The sequence below is a fragment of the Tetrao urogallus genome (genome assembly GCF_951394365.1).
Source record: "Tetrao urogallus genome assembly, chromosome: Z".
NCBI lineage: Eukaryota > Metazoa > Chordata > Aves > Galliformes > Phasianidae > Tetrao > Tetrao urogallus.
This window is the reverse complement of record NC_136816.1, coordinates 64,592,300-64,615,425: the sequence shown is the minus strand read 5'-3', so window position 1 is coordinate 64,615,425 and position 23,126 is coordinate 64,592,300. Positions and strand designations below refer to the sequence as shown.

The following is a 23,126-nucleotide window of genomic DNA, read 5'->3' as shown; positions in this document are numbered from 1 at the left end:
CTTGTTCTTACTTTCCTGGAGTATATTAAATTTTTGTTTCAAGAAGGGCCGTAATGAGTTCATTCCACTTTGAGTCATGGACTCTTCTCTCACTCCCACCACTATTTCAGCAGAGCACTGATTATGAGGTTATGCCTCATATTCTGACTGCGGAGAATGAATTCCAGAATTCATTTTGGTGAGTTCATTATGACAAGTCTGTCTTCAAACCTGCCTTCCAAGCTCAGATAAAAATGTACACAATTGCTAAGGATGCAGATGATCATGATTGACAAGAGTACAGACTAAGTGGGAAAGAAGCTTTACTCTCAAAACCTAGATTCTATTTTAATTTTATAATAACAGCTGGTAAAAAACATCTGAAATAAATAATTTACAATTCAAATACTAATACATCAGCAATATATTAGAAATATAGTTTAAAAATTACTTCATATTCTTAATTAGTATAAAGTTTAATTTTATGCTTTGTATAGAAATGGCAGCTTTACTTGTTACCTCTGTTTCAGCTACTAATTAGCAAAATAACATTGGGAAATTAAAAAATATTTTATTTTGCTTTTTTTTTTCTTGGTAATAGAAAAATATCCTTTAAAAATACATTGTTAAATGTATGGGATTGTACTAAAGTAGAATTGTGTCATATGTACAGTAAGGCAGTGTATCAAATAGTGCCCTGTTTTTGTGTTTTTTCAAGTTCGATTTGATTGGAATAGGATGCAAAGTTTTCTGTCATTTTGTGAAGAGTTTGTTATTTTAATGCTATTAGTTAAATATATTCTTTCATATATGATTGTTTCATACATAAGAGCTTCATTTTTCTTAAGAATTGAGAAAGAATATAAAGAAAACATAATCTAGTGTCACAATACATTCAGAAAAAAAATACATTGTATATCAGTGTTACTGCGTAATGATATATCTGATTTAGAAACTGCTCAGACAATTATGGTGCACCAGGCCAAAACAATCTCAGTCTTTGTTGAATCTGCAAATTCCCTTAGGTTTAATCAAATTACAGAAGAATTGCAGAACTGAATAATTAATTCATAATGTATTTTTCATGGCACAGAGTACCATTTCCACATTTCCTTCTGTAAGAATCATGTGTCAGTGATCCAAGATTTACTTCTATGATTGTTATGTCAACCCACAGTTTATTCTATTCTTTATATAATACATGTAGAAGGCTACTTTTAAAAGGAACTCTGTGCTATGTGGTCTCTTTTTTTTTTTTTTTTTTTTTTTTTTTAACTGTACATAACTATTAACAAAATCAAATGTAGATCACAGACTTCTCAGCTAGGAAAAGGTACAAGCTACAGTTGTGATGTAGTAGCATAATCTTAAGCCATAGCATTACTATACTGATTGTATTTGATTCATTCTGTAGCATTACCTGATTAAGAGTGATCACACTTTTAGTTATTTAAAGGGGGGCATAAATGAGGATGGGTCCATGTAGTCTGATTCACTAGTTTCTCTTTTGCAGTCACGTGGAGCTGTCAGACTGTAGCTCGTGTTTCTTTCCACTTGACCTTGCTGAAGGTTCTGAGGCGTTTCTTCTGCAGGTTCTTGGGCCGTAGGTGCATGCCGAACTCGTGAATCTGGCATAAATACTAGAATACTATGGTTCATGACTGTTGAGACCTTTGTGTATTCTTTGCTGGCTCCTGAAATAGTGTATTTTTTAATCTTTCCACTGTTTTCTTTATGTTTCAGTAATACTGATGGTTCCTCATTCTGTCTGACTTTGTGAACTTCTACGTAATCCATGAATGCAGCACCCAAAAATGGTGACTTTTCATTGGATCTGTTTTGTTTGACCCGCACTGTGGTTTGCTCAGTTTTGGAAAGCAAATTTTCCATCTCTTCTTGCTTTTCCATGCCTCCAGGGATGGTTTCAGAGATAGTATATAGTGACTGATGCTTTTCTTCATTTTCCACCAAAACTGTTGCAACATTCATATTTGTGGTAGTCAGTGTTATCTTGTTAGCTTCTAGAATGCTGTGATATGCAAAAACAGGAGGCTGATTGTTAGGTAACTGAACTGCAGGCCATCTGGATGATTTTGCACTCTCATTGTTAATAAGGAGTGCTTTTCGTTCTGAGCCTACACAGTGACTTTCCCAGCTTCTTTTCCCTGCTTTCTTTTCTTGAACATCTCTTACATCTTGTGTTTGAAGTGCTGATGGAAGGGCGCAGGTCTCCCTGCACTTTTCAGAAAGCAGAGAAGGGCTATCACAGCTCCCTCGTCCTGAGTCTCTATCTGTTTCCTTGGGTGTAATTTTTGCATTTTTACTGGGACGACCATTGTCATGACTTGGCATAAGCTGATGATCCTCGCTGTCCTCTACTTCTAGATACTCAATCAGTAGTTCCTCGCAGTCTGATGTTGGAGGGAAACCATGGCAACCAAGTGCACTCAACAGTTCTTCAGATTTCCCTGTCTAAGGGCATACCAGATAAGACAATGTTATTTCTTCACTACTAACAGTAGGGATTATTTGACTAGTGCAATTATAAACAGTTTACATATTTAGTATGCAAACACTTTTTATAACTCTAGACCTAAAAGGAATTTACACAACTGCAGAAAATACTGAAAGAACAAAAGAACTTCCCTTGAGTTCTCTCTGGAGGGAGACAATCCCAGACTTTATGTTCCTAAAATGGAAGGACTGAGGAACTTCTGCAAATAAGGGCTTCAAAGGTTTGGAAAGGAGGAAATGGAGGAGAATGACAGATAAGCTATGCCCTTGTCTCCTCAACATGGCAAGAGACTGTGGAGAATGACTTCCATAAGATCTACTTAGGTCATGTAGGAATTAAGATCTTGTGGTGCCTCAGGAAGAAACTGCAGTTACACACCCTGTCATCAAATGTTGTACTACTTCTAGTGCCAAGCAAAACCATATCTCCTACATAACCTGCCTTATGATCAGCCTGAAAGTTTTGCTTATTTTTAACATTGATTAAGTTAAATCTGTTTTATATGTAATTATGGTAATTATTTTTACTGTTACAGAATCTGGAAAAGTAAGTAACGGCAAATTCTTTTGCTGTTATCAATGGAACTCACCTCTAACAGATGTGTATCTATACCTTTTATCTTTGGTCCTGGAACTGGTGGTAGGATAAAAGTTATCATCCTAGAAAAACAAAAAAAAGCAAAACACAAACTGTACAAATGCAGAAGATAAAAGTATAGGCCCCCTCCTACCCACTCCTTCTCTTTCATGTATGTACCAATGACACAGCAATAGGAAGCCTGAAGTCTATCAGAAGAGAATTCAGGGCCCTGGGGAGACAACTAAAAGAAAACTATGACTAAAGAAAAAAGTTTAGGAGAGTTGCCATCCTGGACTTGAAAAAAGCAAATCTTAAGGTTCTCAGGGAGCTAGTCAGCAGTGTAGCCCAGGAGTCTATAGATAAAGATAGATATAGATAGATATAGATAGATAGACACAGAACTGGTCACTTTTCAACAACCAACTTCTAAAAGCCACGGAGAAGGCAATCTCATTGTGTTGCTAGTCAAGCAACTGGGGCAGAAGACCAGCCTGGCTGAACAGGGTAGAAAAAGAAAGTATATGATCTCTGGAAGCAAGATAATGTCTGGAGAGAAACTAAGAAAAGCCACAGCTTGCATTCACATGAGCCAGTGGGGTGCCAGACAAAAAAGACCTTAAGCAGCAAGAGGAAGCCAAAGGAAAACATTGGACTAGTATCTGTAGTGGTTAGTCACCAAGCAAGTAAGGAGGAGGAAGAAGTGGAAATATTTAATGCATTTTTTGCCTCAGTCCAAGCAACAGAGCTTGGTCTGCTCAGACCTCAGAGATAGAGGACCATGATTAGGGGAGCAGTGACTTTCCATCACTGAAATTGTAAAGGAATAGTTCTATTAGCTCAACACTGGAGGGACTGATGGGGTGAAGGAAAAGTCCTATCTTAGTAATTTGACCTCCTTCTCTGATAAAGTCACTTGCTTGGCGGATTAAATATAGGCAGGAAATGTAGTATTTCCAGATTTCAGTAAGGCTTTTCATATTGTCCCTCATAGCATCCTTCTGGACAGATGGTCCAACTGTGAGACAAACAGGCTCATACCCCAGTGGGTGATGAACTGACTCAATTGTAGAGTTCCAAGGGTTGCAGGGAATAAGTCTGCACCTGGCTGGTGGCTGGTTACTAGCAACGTTCCCCAGGGCTCGAATCTAAGGCCAGTCCTGTTCATTTACGTCAGTGGAATGCATCCTCAGCAAATTTCGCAATAGAACATGCACCGTAACTTTCCTCAGCAAATTTCGCAATAGAACATGCACCTTTATCACTGTCACTTCATCAGTAACTTCATCACTGAGTAAATCAGTTGGGCACAGTCCAGGAAGACCAGTGGGTCTCTATGTACATACCTGATTGTCATCTGATTCCTACTAATCATACTAAAGCAGTTTCTTTCTCTTTGCATTACTCAGACATTATTTTTGGTGGACTTGTATGAAAGATATAAACATTGTGACACCTTTCCCTTCTGGAGTTAGATGGAATTACAGTACGGTTTAATAAATTTGGGGAATTGACAGACATGTAGGCAGAAAGACTGAATTCATAATATAACCTAATTTCTACTAGGCAATTAGGCCAAACCTACAATGTGCATCTTCAATACAAGCAGGAATACTTCAAGTGTTATCTGCTAAGTACTTAGTGATTAACTGGGATGGTCAGATTTAATACCAGTAGTCTTTACCAAAAAGACCAAGAAGACTGAGACCTAAAGAACAGAAATACTTCTCTACCAGTTGCAAATACAAAGTAATAAATCTGTAATTTATGCTATGTATCTCTCTTACTAAGAAGGCTAAAATCGATATGAAAGTAAATCAAACGTTAATAGCTTATTTTTGGAAAAGTTTTATGAGTTTACAGCTACACAAAATTATGAAATTTCTGACTTACCTGTATCCTTTTAAAATCATTGTCCAGCTCATGATTAAACATATGAGAGATGACAAGACACCCAAGATGATCCACACAATCATATCTTTTACTCTGTAGTCTAGGAAACAAAGGGAATTATTTAAGGATGCATTAGGAAATACAGTCAGAATGCACAAAAAGTATCAAATTTTTTTATTTGAAAAAAGTGGTTAAATCTTCCAAAGTTGGTATTGAATCTAGAGGCCTCTAGTAGCACAGACATATCTCAATAATCACTGCAACATCTGGTAATTAATATACTTCTTATTAATAGCATTGTGCAGGAAATAAACTCCTGTGAAAAAATTAGAAAAATGCATTAAGATGGAAATATTTTTCACAGGGTTCAAGTCTACTTAGACTAACATTAGTAATTTCATTATCAAATACAGACATAATTAGATTTCGGGTAGAATGGTCTACAGTTAAATATTTTTAAAGATTTCTACTTAATGTGACACTTTTTACACTGAGATGTTTATTCTGAATTTTTTCCAAATAAAGCATTAGGAAGAGCTGTTACTGACTGCAGGAAGTCACTTTGTTTTCTACCTAGCACTTTTAATTAGGTTATTATCACTCTTTTTATTAAAAACTACCATCATGAAAACAAATATGAATAAGGCAATAAACAGAAAGGATGTGCTTTAAGTTTGTAAGAAAATTGATTTATCTGTTTAACTTCCAAGATTAATGAAGGGTACAGCTAACTGTCCCCTGTGGTGCAGGGAAGCTGAGAATTCAGTTACCTTAGCAATGATATTCCTACTGTCCTAGGAATCAGTGGGCTGTGAGTCTGTATGGGTGCTACAGACAACCTACAGAAGTATTACATGAACTTCCATGAAATAACAGTTATTGAAAGGGAACATGGCCCACTCACCAGTGGGAATTTGAATGTACTTCTCTGAGCTCCATTCACTCCATGATCCTTGGTGGTCTGGTTTGCAGTGAATCTGTACAATGTACTTTCCTGGATTTAAACTAAACAATTTATGTTGTGTTTGCTGTCCAACAAAAACAGTCTGAAAATGAATTAAAAATCATAAAATCCATATAAAAATTAGATATTTTTCAAAGAAAATCATAGCTAGTTTAGTCCTGATAATCAAGTTGGGAACATATCAGGGCTGTTCTGAAAGTAATGCTTCCTATTTTATGATGTTGGACCATGACGTCAGAGGTGGATGTTGGTGGAATGTTAGTAGGGGTGGAATCTTACCACCAATATCCCATCACATTTTGTTTCTGTGCAACAGATGGCAGCACAGGAGCAGTCTGACAGAATGGAGTCTGACATCAAGTGCATGTGAAGCAACGGTGTGTCACTGAATTCCTCCATGTGGAAAAAATATCACTTACTGACATTCACTGATGCTTGCTGAATGTTTATAGAGATCAAACAGTGGTTGTGAGCAGACTGAGGCAGTGAGTGGTGTGAGTGGTGTGTGAGTGGTGACAGTGGGTCATCTCCACTGGTACAGACTTTTTACAAGCATGCAGGCTCTTGTTCATTGCTGGTGAAAATTTACAGATAATGGTGGTGACTATGCTGGAAAAACTTTTTTCCTCTGAGAATTTGTTCCATCAAATAGTGTTATTGTGATCTCTCTATCTGTTTTAATTTCCATGGAAATAAATAGAAGCATTACTTTCAGTGTGACCCGCATAAAACTGGGTATCTTCCTAATAATTATTACACAGGGCATTGAAGTAATGTTACATTTATTTTATTTCTGTAGTTCAACTTTCTAACATAATGCAGCAGTGATGATATCTGTCTCTGCTGTAGTGTGCAAATTAAACTGCTATAAAGACACATCATGCGCATATGAGAAGTAGAAATGAAATGTGGCAATGCTGGGACGCACCACAGCAAGAACTGAAGGAGGCAAGAAAGAACAACTGGGGAAGAAGCTGCATAAGAAATAAGGAATGTGGAGCAGGGTAGTAAAGAGTGGATTCTATAGTGGCCAAGGATTTGGGAAGTACAGTGGCAGAGGGAAGGCAGGAGTCAGTACAGAGATGGCTGGGTAGTTTAGATTTGCAGCAGACAAAAAGGCAATACAGCCAAATACCAATAGCTGGAGCCTACCATTTGTCCCTACTTGTATGAGTTGCAGATCCTGAGTATAGAGAATAATTATTATGTGACCATAACAACTATTACAACCATTACCTAATGGTTATTTGCACAAATGTACATGATTTTACATAATGTCATTGAGCTTTCTGTCATGTAAGAAGTATTTGTGGTTGAGAACAAATTACCAGAAAAAATAAACCTGTCAGAATGAGACCTAACAATTTAAACTACTGTGCCAATGTGATTCATATATAATGGCCACAACTGAAAATAAGTACTTCATCACTTGCTATCACACAGCAGCATCTGAGATACTAGTCTTTGCAATAGGAATACGAGGAACAAACAAGCACTACTTTTGAAAAAGGATGAATTATTCCATGTGCCTGCTTCACTATAGTCAGGCATGGGATATAACTAACTCTAACTGATCAAGAAAAACTGTAAGTAAAAACTTGCAAGATTCTTACCTCCCATTCCTCTCCTCCTTCAGGCTTCAGTCGCAATTCATAGTCGAGGGTAAGCCATCCAGATCTGACATCAGCCAGTGGGGGTGGAGACCATGTCAATACCACATATGGTTTTCTACTTAATGGCTCTTTTAATTCTAGAGTAACATTTGCAGGAGGATCTGGCTGTACTGTTAAAATAAGAGAACTGATAGTAAAAGTATGAATGGTTTTTCTTTGCATCTTAGGAAAATATATGAAGTGGTATGCGGGGCAAATTGCCACCTCCATAGTGTCTAGTAACTTGGAACTGCTTGAATACGGGAAGCAAAAATTTCCTGATAAACAAGGATTTATAAATTTGTTGACACTGAAGAACACTAAATAAATGGAGTTCATATTGAAATTTGCCTGAATCATTTATCACCTAAACCATATTTTTTCATCATTTATGGTTGCTGTTCTCCACACTGTATTTCAAAGTTAAGAGAAAGTTAACATCTTTAATGGTGCGTTATAAATGTTGTTTTGTATCATAATCTTATCAAAATTGGTGTATACCATTAGAGATGCTGAAAACACAGATTTAAATTACAAAGCTGGTCCCCTTCAATCTTTAACACTGAGAAAATACAGCAGCATTATCCTGATGTGCACAGGGATGGATACTTAAACAGAAATACTGAAGTCCTGTATACGCTTCAAAAATAAAATGGAATGTAGGTTTCTGCCAGCCAGGCCTGCAGCTACCCCAGTTCGCAGGTAGAGCTCCTGCATATAATGCATACGTTTTACCACTTTCTGATGCAAAGTTTACCAAGAAGTCAGGGCATAGAGGTAAAATATAACACTTTGGTTTTTTTTTTTTCTTTTTTCTTTTTTCTTTTTTTTTTCCCACAAGCCCTTTTTCAGTTATCAGGTTCTCAGCAGCCTCAACCTTGATAGAAAAATCATTATTTGCAGTAATGTTCTTTCCCTTAGAAAATAACCTAAATATTTGTCCACAGTCATTCTGTAGAAAAAGTCTGAGAGATTATCAGTACATTGCTATAAAAACACTGATTTAGCTTCTCCTGGAAAAATTAAATCTCTGAAAACAACTTTCATGTAGTAAAATTTAGGTATTATTAGCTAAAAGGTCAATTTGAATGCAGTTTTTAGAAAAGGATTTTAGCAAGATGGTGTTTCTTTTGCCTTGACTGGAGGAAATATGTGGATCCAATAAATGATTATCTGAATGTAGTTTTAAAGCTTTCAGCACTTTTGGCCTTCAAATGCTAGGAGGATGAATTCTGATTTACTACTACAACAGACAAGATGGTATCTGTTCTTATGTATTTTTACATGTATTTTACTGCAGTCTATGAGAAGAGCTGGAATAAAAAATACTGTATTGAAACTGATGACCCTGAATTATTTGGTTCTACAGAAAACACTGTCTCTTACCTATGTAGGTCACATCCACATAATGAGGATCAGAGCTGTTACTTCCCATTTCATTAGTTGCCTTGACAGTAATATTGTATATGGTCCAGAAAGAAGTGTGTTTTTTATCAAAGTAGCAAGAATTGGGGCCTGCAGTTCTGTAATCTGGACATTCATAAACTTGTTCTTCTCTGAAATGAAAGAATCACAGTGATTACACAGACTAAAACACATGACTTTGTTTACAAGTAGTTGCATTTGTAGTAACACTATACAGGGCTGGATTTGATTCTATATGCCTGATAATGTGAAGGAAATCATAATACTGCTTTCACACTAAAAGGCAACTAAAGAACCCAGCTCCTCTACCCCAAAACTAAGACTACAAAGCCTGGAAAGTGCAGGCTTCTTGAGCATGCAGTAGTAGAGTGCAACTGTTGCTTTTCTGAATGCCCTTGTCTACTACGTGGCCCTCAAAAGTTTCTGAGAGCCATTAAGCTATTGCCAAAGTCTTCTAACCCACCTGTTAAAAACAGAAAATTTCCAATGTTCATTTCACATTGAAATTAATTCTGCCCACATCAAAAGCTTTCAGAATTTGTGTCATTTACCACCTGTTCCTCAAAAACATATAATTTGTACTTGTCCTCAAAATCCATTCCCAAGCTTCCCAAAGAAGGTAGTAATCGGAAAGAAAGTTCATGGAGAACACATAGCACTTTTTTCCAGGATGCTTGGAGAATTGATAGTATAAAAGAAATGCCTCTGATACTGCTTCACAAGATTTTTCTGAATAAAATGTTCAACTGTGAGATAAGCAACAATTACTCAAATAGCTCAATGGCAGAGCTTGAAGGATTGTAGGGGATGGGGCTACCCTGCTGCCAGTTCGCTACTAGTAGTGTTTCCCAAGGCTTTATTCCAGGTTCATTTCTGTTCGTTATTTTTATCAATGTTCTAGAATGCAGGAGTGGAATGCATCCTCATCATGTTCACCAGTGACACTTAACTGGGAGCTGCTGACTACCTGGAGGGATGAGAAGCCTTGCAGAGTGATCTAGTTAGACTGGAGCATTATTCAGCAGTCAGCAGAGGCATGAAGTTTAACACAGACAAATGCCTGGTGTTGCATCAGGGAGAGAGCAATGCTGGACACAGGCACATTGGATTGGAGATGAGTGGCTGGAGAGCAACTCAGCAGGAAGGGATCTACAGGTGCTGGAGACAGCAGCTCAGCATGAGCCAGCAGTGCGCCCAGGCAGCCAAGAGGGCAAACTGCCTTGTGCGCACAGCACAGCCAGTGATCAGAAGAGGTGATTCTCTGCTATATATGGTGTTGATGTAGCCTCAACAAGATTTGTGTGCTGCTGTGTGCTCCACAATATAAAAGGGATGTTACGGTTCTCAACAGGGGCGATTCAGACTGTACATTAGGAAAAATTCTTTACTGTGAGAATGGTCAAACCCTGGAACAGGTTTCCTGGAGAAGTGCTTGATGCCCCATGCCTGTCAGTGTTGAAGAGACATTTGGATAGTGCCCTCAGTAACACACTTAAACCTTTAGTTAGCCCTGAAGCAGCCAACTCTGGTCATTTTTGAACACTTTTTTCCTGGAGCTATGAGGTCAGGGTGTTACACAGCTGTGCCTTTGTTTTGCAAACACTGATATGCAGTTCCTGCACCACTGCAACTTTCAAGGCAGTTTATCTATGCCATTACAATTCACAGCATTCTGAAAAAGCCAACACTATAAAGAGATCCTCTTTCAACCTTAAATATGTTGTTGCTAGTACTATTCCAGAATATGCCACTTGCACAAAAGCCAAAGAAAACCATATCTCTTAAATGCAAAAACCAGTTAAGCTTGATTTTCTCACAAAATAGTGAATAATTATATACAGCATCTTACCCCTCTTTGCTGTAAAGTAAAGTGTAGTTAGTAGGATGCCCTCCATCGAAACCAGGTTTCCACCAACAGGTAAACGTTTCCTTTTCTGGGGAGCGGCATTTGGTTATTGTAGGCTTTTCAGGAGGTGACTGTCCTGCAATGGATACATGAATGAAATAATTAGTGCATTTAATGCATTAAGTCAACTCCAAAGCTTATAAAACATAATCAAAAGGAGCACTAGAAAATAATATATATATATACACATTTTTTTCCTTACAAGGCAGGAAAATATTTTGCTTCATTATTAGCACAAGAAAGAAATGGTGTTCAGTGGCTAGGGCAGCAGCCTGCAACTTCAACCTAGATTCAAAACCCTTCCCCACTGAAGATACAATGAGGAACGACATTTATTTCTCTGGCTGTGGCTCTCCTCTGCACCCCAAATCTGGTAAAGGATTCTCAATACCATCACAACAGGTTTTATAAAATTATTTACTCAATCTATCATCTAGATAAGCATTTTTTCTTCAAAAAATGTGTTTTAAAATGCTAATTATTCCAGAAAAAACTACTGAGTCACTTGTTTTGGCTCAGGACAAAAAAAAAGAGTTTGTTTGCCTGCGTTTATGTAGCTGCCAGTAATTCTCTTTTGAAGTGCCTATGCTGAGATGACTCAAAAGACACAAAGAAGTAATTCTTGTTTTTCTTCCTACAATGACGTTATGCTCAGTACTCCTTCTAATTGCCTGATTCCTGCCAAGCAATTTACAATTATGTGGATTTCTGATGATGTTACTATAGTCTCAAGAAAATCATTTGGGCAAAAAATAGGGCTGAGAAGATGCTTAAATTTTGAATAGTTTGATGCTAATAAAAACTCTAATGTTCTTGAAACATTTGCAATTATGTATCCATGGCAAATATGGTCTTATTATATCAAAATATATATTCTCTATTATTTAGAGTAAGGCCATTGATTTTCTAAATCTATAATTGCCTAGGGTAGATCTGAAAGTGGGACATTTTAAAAATATCTTCTATTAAGGGCACTTCAGCAAACTCCATGTCAAATAATGAATAATACAGTTAGCGGTAGAAGAAGATTTGAGGCAACTTGGCTCATTCTGTTGGAACATTTAACGTTCCAACAGAATACAGATAATTACAGATAATTACAGATAATTGATGGTAGCTGCTATGTCATGGTCTGTTAGGCAGGGCAATAATTTCAGTCCAGTTGTTAGCGAACAAATGAATGACTCTTACAGAAGTACTACTACCTGGTATCTTCAGTTACAGGTGAAGTCACCACAACTTTTAAGTGGCAGGACATGACCAAAAATTTATGTAAGCACACCTGTATCAGAAGTGACTTCCTACTAAACTCCACACTGTTTGTCATAGAGAGTTTTGCAAGATGCTGAGTGGATCAGCAAGACCAAATATGTAGTGACACAAAAATATGCTAAGATGCACTAAGTTGTTCCTCCAGCACTATGAAGGCATCTGTGTGAGGAAGCAGGTTTTCAGGGCTAGCATTTAGGTACCTTTTGCGACACTGAACTACTTGTATTTTAAAGACAGCTAACAGAACAGCAATTATCCACCTACCACCAGAGATCAGAATGCGTCTTTCAGAGCTCCATTCACTCCATTCTCCAGGGTCTAACATACAACGGACCTGAACAACATACCTCATGCCAGCACTTAACCTATTTATTTTGCACTGTGTCTGTACTCCAACAGGTACTGTCTGGAAAAAACAACAAGGAATTAGGGCATTTTAACAAATAAATCATCAAGAAGTATGCTTATGTCACTGACTTCTGAAAGGCAAAATTTTCAGTCACATATTTGCTAGGAAGATAATTACAAAGAAGTGAAGCTAGCAACCAAATGAACAGGAAAGCTCTTCAGTGACACTAAGATCATGATTCTTGAGAACTGCAGACCTCCTAGCAAGTTAGTACTCCCTCAGATCCACAATGCAAGGAACGCCATCGGCTGTCCAACTCCCAGACAGTTAACACTTCTTAAAGGCTAGTTTTAAAAGCTCACTATTAAAACGTCTTATTTAGGCCTTTTCAGTTGCTCTTTAGAATTCCCTCTAGGCCAGTAGCTTCTTCCAACTAAAAGCTATTAAGGTAGCACTGAGGTCATCTGAATGTAACTTTTTATCCTGGTATCCCAGCTGTGGGAATACTGTGGCCTACTCCTAACAAAATGGCAACAGCTGAGAACAGCAATATAAATGGTGTGAGTAGAACACCCCAAACTTTCAGGGAGAGGAAGACTGTCCCAGCAAATCATGTTGAGGGGGATGGTGACTCAAAGCCCAATTAAGAATAACTAGGGAGTTACTGAGAGACTTTTGAAAGAGTCACCTTAAAAAGCGGAATTTAAGAAGCACAGCCATTTGTAGCGCTGAGGGAAGACAGGAAACCACAGTAGCTGCAGTTTCAGTTTGATGCTATCAGAAGCTGCTCTGTTAGCATTGTGACTTCTACTTAAACTAGACAGAGTGGTGTCCCTCCCTGATGTTGTGCATTCCAAGCAGTGCAGGCTGCCACAGGCAGGGACCCAAACCCAGATGCACGTGAATGATCTCATGGGATACTCTCTTATTGGAGTACAGTTTAGTGTACTCTAGGATAGAGAGTGGGTTTGTGTTAAGTCACGGCATCCATGTCCCCTGAAGAAGTGGGTATGAATATGGGACTTTGCACTTGCGGAGACTTGGATGTGCTTGTATCTCCCTGTCTGTCAGAGGGGAATCTCCGCATAAAGCATATTTCTGTGATTAGTTGTAAATATGCATTTAGAAATTTGTAGGTGTCTTTTGAGTGCCTAGTATTGTGATTTAGCTTCTGTATTGCTGATACTGACTTTTGATTGCATAGCTAACTGATTTCTCATTAATAATATTTTAATGAATCACCAAACTGACGATTTTGCTTAAACTTTGCAAACTGACAAGAGTCTTACTGTGATACTCAGCAGTAGATATATTGATGAAAATCAAAATTACATATTCAACCAGTAGGCTAACTAGATTTATTTACTTTTCATTTTATTATTAACATCCTTAAGATAGTTACGCAAATAACATTACCTTCACTCTCTACAAACGATGACAGAATTTTCCTTTATATAACAATATTTCATTATAGTAATTCTACTATCCTTATGGAAACTAAGATTTTTATAATACCAGTTAAATTCTGACAGTAGAACTCACTGAAAAGCATTTATGTATATATTTTTGTCTTACCTCCCACTCTTCCTTTTCCTCAGGTTTTAGTCGTAGCTCATAGTGATATAAATGATTAGAGCTGGCATCAGCTAATAGAGGTGGAGACCATTTTGCCCAAAGGTACATTATATTAGCAGATCTTTGTGTTTCTAATGTGAGATTCACAGGAGAACCTGGCTGAACTGTACAAATGAAAAGTTTGCCATTAATGATTCATGTATTCAATGTTTCAATTATTAATTTTTCTCTGAAAAGATTCCTCCTTTGTTGGTTTGGGTTTTTTTTCTTTTTCATAGCAATGTCAGACAGGGTTGCTGAACAAAGGGCATGGAGTGATGTAATAGGGATCACAAAATTAATAAATAGGAGATTAATCAGGTTCACCTCCAGCACATACAGGTTAGCAGAGAGCAAGTTAAGAAGACAGCATACTAGGGGTGCCTCTGCTAGATGCCTATACACTAATGCACACAGTATAGGAAATAAACATGTATACGACACCTGCATATGGCTATATTCTCATTGGGATCACAGAGAAGTAATGGGATTGTTACAGAGAAGTAATGGGATAGCTACCATGACTGGCTCTGCCTAGGGATGGATGAGGAGATGACTGAGAGTTTATGGAAATACATGGCTAAGTGAGTTGACCTTATAGTGAAGGTAACCTTATAGTGAAAGTCTGCTACAGGCCCTCTGACCACAGAGACTGTGCAGATGAGGCTCTCTACACAGAAGCGGCCTCATGTTCACAAGCTCTTGTCATGTGGGACTTTAACCAATACGTATCTCTTGGAGGGACAACACAGCAGGACACGAGCAACCTAGAGGTTCCTGGAATGTGATGATAACTTCTTCCTCCAAGTGACGGAGTAACCGACAAGAAGAAGTGCTATGCTGGACCACATTCTTACCAACAAGGAAAAGTTTATTGGGAGTATGAAACTCACAGACAGCTTTGGCTGCAGTAGCCATGAAATCGTGGAGTTCAAAACCTTTATGGCAAAAAGAAGGATGAAAAGCAAACCTTACAACCATGGGCTTCAGAAAAGCAGACTTTGAGCTTTTCAAAAATCTGCTTGGTAGAGCTCTTTGGAATAAGGCTTTGAAAGGAAGAGTGGCCAAAGAAAGCTGACTATTATTCAAAGATTGCTTCCTCCAAGCTCAAAAGCAATGCAAAAGAGGAAGTTGGGCAAATTTCCAGGAGGCCTGCATGGATGAAGAAGGATCTCCTGACCAAACTCGAACAGAAAAAGTAAAACTACAGACGGTGTAAGCAAGGATGGGTAACCTGGGAAGAACACAGAGATACAGACAGAGCATCCAGGAATGGAATTAAGAAAGCTAAAGCCCAAGTGAAATTGAATCTGGCCAGAAGTGTCAAAGACAACAAGGGCTTCTACAATTACACGAGTGACAAAAGGAACGTTACAGAAAATGTGGTCCCCCTGCTAAATGAAATGGGAGACCTGGTTGAACAGGACAGTGAAAATGCTGAGGTACTGAATGCTTTCTTTGTCTCAGTCTTCACCAGAAAGTCTGGCCTTTGGGAATCTAAGTTCCCAGGTAGATGTTGCTGAAGCAAGGAGGCTGTGCCCTCAGTGGAAGAGGATCAGGTCAGGGAACAACTGAGCAAACTGGATATTTGTAAGGTCATAAGCTCTGATGTGATGTATCTGAGTGCTGAGGGAGGTGGCAGATGTAATTATAAGGCATCTCAATAATTTTTGGCAAAATTATTGGCAACCGAAATAAGTGCTTGAAGCCTGCAGGAAATAAAGTATCACTCTTCTATAAAAGGGCAAGGAAGAGGACCCAGAGAACTAAAGGCTGGTCAGCTTCATTTTGATCCCTGGGAAGGTAATGGAATAGCTAATTCTGCAAAACATTTCCAGGTACTTGAAGGAGAAGAAAATCAGAGGCGGCGAGGGTGGATTCAACAAGGAAAACTTATACTTCACTAGTCTGCTGAGCTTCTGTAATTAAATGACCAACCTGACAGATGAGGGGAAAACAGTAGATACTGTCCTCCTTGACTTCAGTAAGATCTTTTACACTGATTCCCAGGAGATCATCTTAGATAAGCTATTAAGGTATGGGCTGGAGGAGCAGACAGTGAGGTGGATTGAAAACTGGCTAAACAGCCAGGCCAGGCAGTAGAGATCATTGGTGCAAAGCGAATATGGAGACTAATAACAAGCAGAGTACTCCAGGGCCAATACTGGGTCCAGTTCTGTTTAATATCTTTGTTAATGATCTGGATGATGGTGTAGAGCTCACCCTCATTAGATTTGCAAATGACACAAAACGTGGGGTAGAGACTCACCAAATATCCAGAGGTACTTCAACAAGCTGGAGACACAAGCTGGCAAATATCTCGTTAGTCAATGAGCAGGAGTACAAAGTCCTACAGACCAGGAGGATCCAGTATTCCAGTACATAGTAGGGCCACCAAACTGGAAAGTAATTTTGTAGAAAACAACCTAGAAGTTCTAGTGGACACGAAGTTGAGGAAGAGTCAGCAACATCTCCTTGCTGCTAAGAAGGCTAGAAGTATTCTTGGCTACATTAGATAAAGAATTGCCAGCAGGTCAAGAGACATGATACTTCTCCTCTGCTCAGCACTGGAAAAGCTGCACCTGAAGTACTACATCCAGTTTTAGGCCCACCAAGTACAAGAGAGACATTGACATGCTGGAAAGAATTCAGAGAAAGGGCCACCAAAACAATGAAAGCCTTCTCCTGTGAGAACAGGCTCAAAGCTGGAACTGTTCAGACTACAGGCTGAGTGAGAAATTTCATCAATGTGCTTGAGTACATCAAGGAAGTCTACAGACAGGATGAAGCCAGGCTGCCTTCAGGAGTGCCCAGTGCCAGAACAAGAGGCAAAAGGCACAGACTGGATGTCTGAACACCAGGAAGCAGTTCTGTACTGTACAGGTGATAGCACACTGCCCAGAGAGGTATTGGAATCTCCTCCTTGAAGATCTTGAAACGCTTTCTGGACATGGTTTTGGCAACTTGCTCTGGGTGCCCCTGCTTGAGCACAGGTTGGACCAGATATACCCAGAATTCCCTTCTTACTTGTTCTGGTTTTAGCTGAGAAAAAATTGATCTTAACTCATAGCGTCTGGTATGATACTGTGTTTTGGCTTTAGGAGAAAAACAATGTCATTAATATTGCAGTAGTTCAGCAGTTGCTGAGCAATGCTGCACAGAGTCAAGGACATTTTAACTTCTTGTACTGTCCTGTCAGTGAAGTGGATTAGGGTGGCGCACAGGGAGCTAGTAGGAAAGAACCAGAACACTTGCTCTGTGTCAATATCAAAAGGGATATTCCACAAGATATCATGTGAAAAAAAAATATAAAACTGAGGGATCTGGTCAGCAAGTCAGCTGCTGCTACAGAACTGTTTGGGCATTGGTCAGCAGGTAGTGAGCAACTGTGTTGTGCACAATTTATTTCTAAATATACACAATTATCATTAATATTGTTTTCCTTTCCTCTTCCTTTCCCATCTTAGCAAATCGTTTTTGATGTCAACCCACAAGTTCTACTTCATGTTATTTTTCCAGTTCTCTTTCCTACTGTTATAATTTCAGCTGGAATAGAATTGTTTTCTTCATAGGAGCTGAGACAGGATCAGGACAGCTGACTTACACTGGCAAAGGGATATTTTATACTACGTGAAATGGTATGAAACTTCAAGTGGAAGGGGTTTTGGAGGGGGTGGGAGTTCTTCTGGTTCTCTTGCACAACTTGGGTCCAGTTGGGCAGTGGGAAGTGTCAAGCAATTCCTTGTGCCTCACTTGTTCTACACATTCATATATATATACACACATACAGTTGTAACTATTTTCCTTTTCTATTAGTAAATAGTTTCTATCTCAATCCACAAGCTTTGTTGTTGTTGTTTTTTTTTCCTTTTGCTTCTCTCCTCCATCCCCCTGGAAAGGTGGGGAGTGAGCAAATGCCTGTGTGGTGCTCAGTGATCTGCCACGTTGACCACAACACCTATCGACAGGGAGAGGGAAATGAGCAAATGGTTGTGCAGTGCTTAGCTGCCTGCTGGGTTAAACCACAGCACCACCTCAACCATTCTGTTGTCTCTCTGTTTTCTGTTTTGTAATTCATTATATTAATTTCAGATCATTCAGTCCCTCTGTGAAGTTACAGTACAACAGACTTTTTTTGCCTTTTCTCTCTAACAGTGTTAACTGGCTACTAATCTAAGACAGGATCAGCAAATCTTAGACTTAACTCTGAATTTGTTATGCTAAGGAAACAGAAATAATTATTTCATTTAGCCACTCTTGTAAAATGAAAGTGTGGCCAAAAAGACTGTGTACACTGTAGAATGTTGTATGCAGAAAACAGAATGGACTTAAGAATATGAAATACTGCACAAAACAAACAAAAAATGTGAGGTTCTTAGGCATATTTTTACCCATCCAAGACTGCAATGCCAACAACCAGAAAGATGTTTACATTGGGAAAACCTAATCTGGAACACTTCTGACAATTTGACCTAATTTGAAAGTTTGATAATCCGTAGTGCTAGGAGCCTACAAAACTGTTTAGACTCAGCTGACTCTAACTGAAATACTGGAAGTAACTAGAAACTGGAGCAAATTTTCAGCCACAATTAAGGTAGTGCTAGAATATGCTTTTACATGATTTGTAAGTAAAATGCGGTTTGCACATACATTAGAGGTACCTACTTCACTTGAGATCATCGGCAGATAAACACTCCTCCATTAGCAAGTTTCGTACTATGAGGAAAGAAATCTTTCACCACTACTTGTTCTTGGATTAAAAAACAGATATGTCTCAAACTAGGTTGCTTTTTTTTATTTTTGTGTTTTCTGCATTTCATTCTTTCTTTTTTACCTATGGAAGTCACATCCACATACTGAGGATCCGAGCTGTTACTTCCAATCTCATTCGTTGCTGTTACAGTGATATTATATGTTGTCCATGAATTAGTGTGGTTTCTATTGAAGTAGCAGGAATTGGGACCTGATGTTCTGTAGTCTGGACATTCATAGATTTTTTCTTCACTGAAATAAAATGATTTAAAAAGTTCAAAGTTTAGGAAATGAATCAAAGTAGATAATTTTCTAGTAATGGCCTAAGTTCAGCACAGACCTTTAAAATGTTAAACTTTAAGCCTATATATAACCCCATCTCTGGGAAACATTTCAGTGAATGTCAAATGCTATTACCATAAATGCTCCATTGACTCATAAAGCTATTTTTATGCAGTTGTTCAAGACGAAAGTTTTTATCTGCTTATTTATACACAAGAATGTGTTGCCAAAAGAATGGAAAAAGAAATTTCCAGAGACAATACACAGTAATTTAAAAAACATTTAGAAGCAAGTTAAAAGGCAGATATTAACCATTTTACCTAATGAAGGAAAATTGCTAAATGTCTTCTTTACATATTTTTACTGGAAAATAACCTGATAGGTTCTATGGCAGAAGGGTGTTTTATTACTTATTTTGCTTTCAGTAATGTGTTCATTTATCTGCTTTTGAATGTGAACATGGCCATGCCTCTTACATACTGTCTTCTGCCTTAGGAGTCTTCAGCTTTTTTTTAGAGGTGTGTTTTGTACTCCTTAAAGCTGAACTGGGACTTTTTCTAGGTGTGAAGAACTGCAGAAGCACAAAGCATCACCTCAGATGGCTAAAGGACACATTTTATTCACTTCATTGTAATGATCTATACACCAGTTGTAACAAGATCTTTCAGTGTCTATGCAGCTTTGTACCAGTTCACAAAGCAAAGATGTAAGAGGACTGCACCAGAGACAACAAGTTAAGAAAGGTAACTCTGGCCTAGATCTGAAGTGCTTAGCAACACCTATGTTTCATCAGATTTAATAAAAATGATAAGCATCTATATCCATCTCCAGGCAGCACTCTTCTGGGCTGTGACTGGTATGATGTAAAATGCTCATAAGAAGTTCTATTCTGATCAAGATCAAAACACCTGGACTTTCATAAAATGAAAGAAGATATGCTCATTGCAGATAAGGAAAATGTCATCTCTCTCAGCTCATTTTTGATTGTGGTAACTTCATTAAAAGGTGTACCCTTATCAATTAATACAAGTGATCTGGAGTTGGTTTAATTTAAGCAGGGATGTCTGAGGCTTTACCGTATCTATTTTGAACCTCACTGGATTTATTCAATGAAATTCAATCTCAGCTTCCCTGCTTACTTGTACATATTACGAGACCTCTTTTTAAAGGAAGGAAGGGCTTTTATATTAAGAAGCAAGGTTAAGCAAAGTCACTAAGCATATGCATTCTATTCTTAAACACTATGAGGGTGCCACAGATTTACCAAACCAGTTTTGAGATGCAGTACCCACATCTGATTTTACCCCATTTTGTGAGCCACCAGCTTGACTATGAATTCAAATAGGGAAGTCTCTAAAATAGACTTTCTCCAGATGTGTGTTAGCTCCTTGGTGCCCTTAGGGCACCACCAGCCCTTATTGTAATTGCCCAGCCTCCCCCACTCTACCTTTGGCCAAGACTCCATTTCAGCCCACAGCAGCAGGGCCCATCTCCAGCTCCCTGCAGCCTGACCATGGGCCCCACTGAGCTGGCTTTGACCATGGGTGACATCCTTGCCCAACACAACTTTGGGCTGTCCCCATCCCCAGGATTGTGCCCCATGCCTGGGGCTGAGGTTGCCCCACTTCCTACCCTGCTTCCCTTCAGTAGGCAGGAAGGGCCCTGGCTGATGATTTTGCTTTGCCTGCCCCAGAGAAGTTCCCACAGACCCCAGCCCTCATGGTACCCTTATGCTCCCCGCCTCAGAGAAGCACGCTGTTCAAATTAAAGCTGTGTGCCACCTGATAAGAAGGACAAATTACATCTTTCCCCAAATTTCAGCTCATCTGAGTTTCATTAGGGGCAGGATGAAGGTTTGGTTCTGCTAACAGTGATGTTTTTTTTCTACCAAGGGAAACCTATTAATAGTCCTTGTTGGCTATCTGAAGTTTCATGTATTCATAAAAAATAGTTTTCATAAATGAATGTTATCATCCCTCATTCTGACATAATCATCACTTGATAACTTACTTATTCACCGCTTTTTACCTGTCCTTGCTGTAGAACAGGGTGTAATTGGTAGGAAGTCCTCCATCTGAACCAGGCTTCCACCAACAAGAAAAGGTTTCCTTTTCTAGAGAACGACATCTTATTATCTTAGGTTTTCCAGGGAATGATTGACCTAGGGAAGTGCAGAAATCCAACTAGTTATATTAGGGCTGGACAGTGTTGTTTTTTTTTTTTTCTTTCTTTCTTTCTTTCTTTCTTTTTTTTTTTTTTTTGTTGTTGTTATAGTTGTTACTGAATGGCAAATTCAACATGAAATGCTTGAGGAGAATAAAATCATTTGAAACTAAGGAATGAATTTCGCAAATACATCTTCCTGGAAAAAAGGTCAAGACATTCAGAAAACTACATATATTTTATCTCAAATTTCTAAAACAGCTGCTAGTATATATTTACTTCTCTTTTTCAAATGAAAATTTCATTTTTACCTAAATTTCAGAAGTGTTCAGTAACCTTCAGAATAAATTAAAAAGCATGGAATCAAATGCATGATTTACTGTTTATATTTCCTAACACATCAAAAATCTTTATCTTCAGGTCATCTTAGAATTAAACTTTTCCATCAGCTTTGTAGCTTTGTGATTGATTCAAAATTTCATTGTTTACACATCTCTAAATGTATCAGAGGAAATTACAGATAAGACAGATTATAAAAAGAAGGAATCAATGAGGTGGATGTAATATTTTTTGTCCTGCAACCTGAACTTGTTCGCTAATTTTATGAACGACCCATAATAATACTAATACATTTTAGAATACTTCCTGTTAAAATTACTTGTCATTAACTTCCAACAAGAAAATAGACCATAAATTTACATACTTTTTCACAGGAAGAGCATGTGGCTTTTCAACCTAAGTTTACTCTTACTTCATCAAAGTTCCATACCATATCTTTAACAGTGTTACTACTCATGTGATGCTAATTCCCAAAAAGGTGATAAGGATGCAGTGGGGGTGGGGAGAGAGCAAATACCTTCCATTATCACCACCATATTATCATTAAATTAATACTCCAAAAAGAAAAGAGGATTCAAGCCATTTTCAAGACCTCCACACAAAACTTTGAAAGAAAGCAGTTCAAATATGCACAGGTTCCAGTGATGGTCAGGATAGATCAAGTAAAGCCTCCGACTTTTCTGAAAGAAGTGTTTCAAGGAAAACAAGTGTTCTTGGAAATTTTGTACTTACTTGTCAGACTCACTGTAGTCAGAGGAAGTAACAATATAATCTGAACAGACGATATCAAATTCTGTTTCATGATTTCCACGTCTCCCATCACATCAAGGACTCACTGAAAAACATGCAATCATGCAAAAGTAAATAAAAGTGTTAACATGTAATATATATCCATTTTGATCAAAGTCCTTTTTGAATTGCAGCTAATTGATTCTTGTTATTACTCAAACAGGTGTGGCACAAGTACATTTTCACTTCAGGGGAAGAAAACCTGAGTTGGAGAGTAGTAAACAGATCTTTCTGCAAGCCTTTGAGCAGATAACAGTGCTGGGATTAGGTTTCTAGTGCATTAACTTATCTTCCACGTTTATTTGGCATCTTGGAACACAGAAGCTTTAGAGCTTTCTTAAAGCTCTAATGTCTGATGTTAATTTACCTGAGAGGTCAGTCTCGTAATAACAAAAAATAGAATCATAGAATCACCAAGGTTGAAAAGACCTAAAAGATCATCCAATCCAACCGTTCACCTATTCCCAATAGCTCCCACTAAACCATGTCCCTCAACACAACATCCAGCCTTTCCTTGAACACCCCCAGGCTCGGTGACTCCACCACCTCCCTGGGCAGTCCATTCAATGTCGAATTCAGACCATTCAGCCTGAAGAACGATTCTGTGTGTTCAACTCCTTGTTTTTACCGCATTTAATTCTGCAGGAAAATGGAAA

At 38.3% G+C, this 23,126-nt stretch overlaps 1 protein-coding gene across 1 annotated transcript; it reads right to left on the bottom strand.

Moving 5' to 3' along the window:
- Window positions 1-1,425: 1,425 nt before the first annotated feature.
- Window positions 1,426-22,483, bottom strand: PRLR (prolactin receptor; the record flags this gene model as incomplete). The annotated part of the gene is made up of 12 exons (XM_079548827.1): window positions 1,426-2,451; window positions 3,084-3,153; window positions 4,964-5,063; window positions 5,868-6,009; window positions 7,541-7,710; window positions 8,966-9,135; window positions 10,854-10,986; window positions 12,447-12,588; window positions 14,107-14,270; window positions 18,980-19,149; window positions 21,208-21,340; window positions 22,414-22,483. 12 exons carry the CDS (start codon window positions 22,481-22,483, stop codon window positions 1,426-1,428), a joined length of 2,490 nt encoding a protein of 829 aa, XP_079404953.1.
- Window positions 22,484-23,126: the final 643 nt, after the last annotated feature.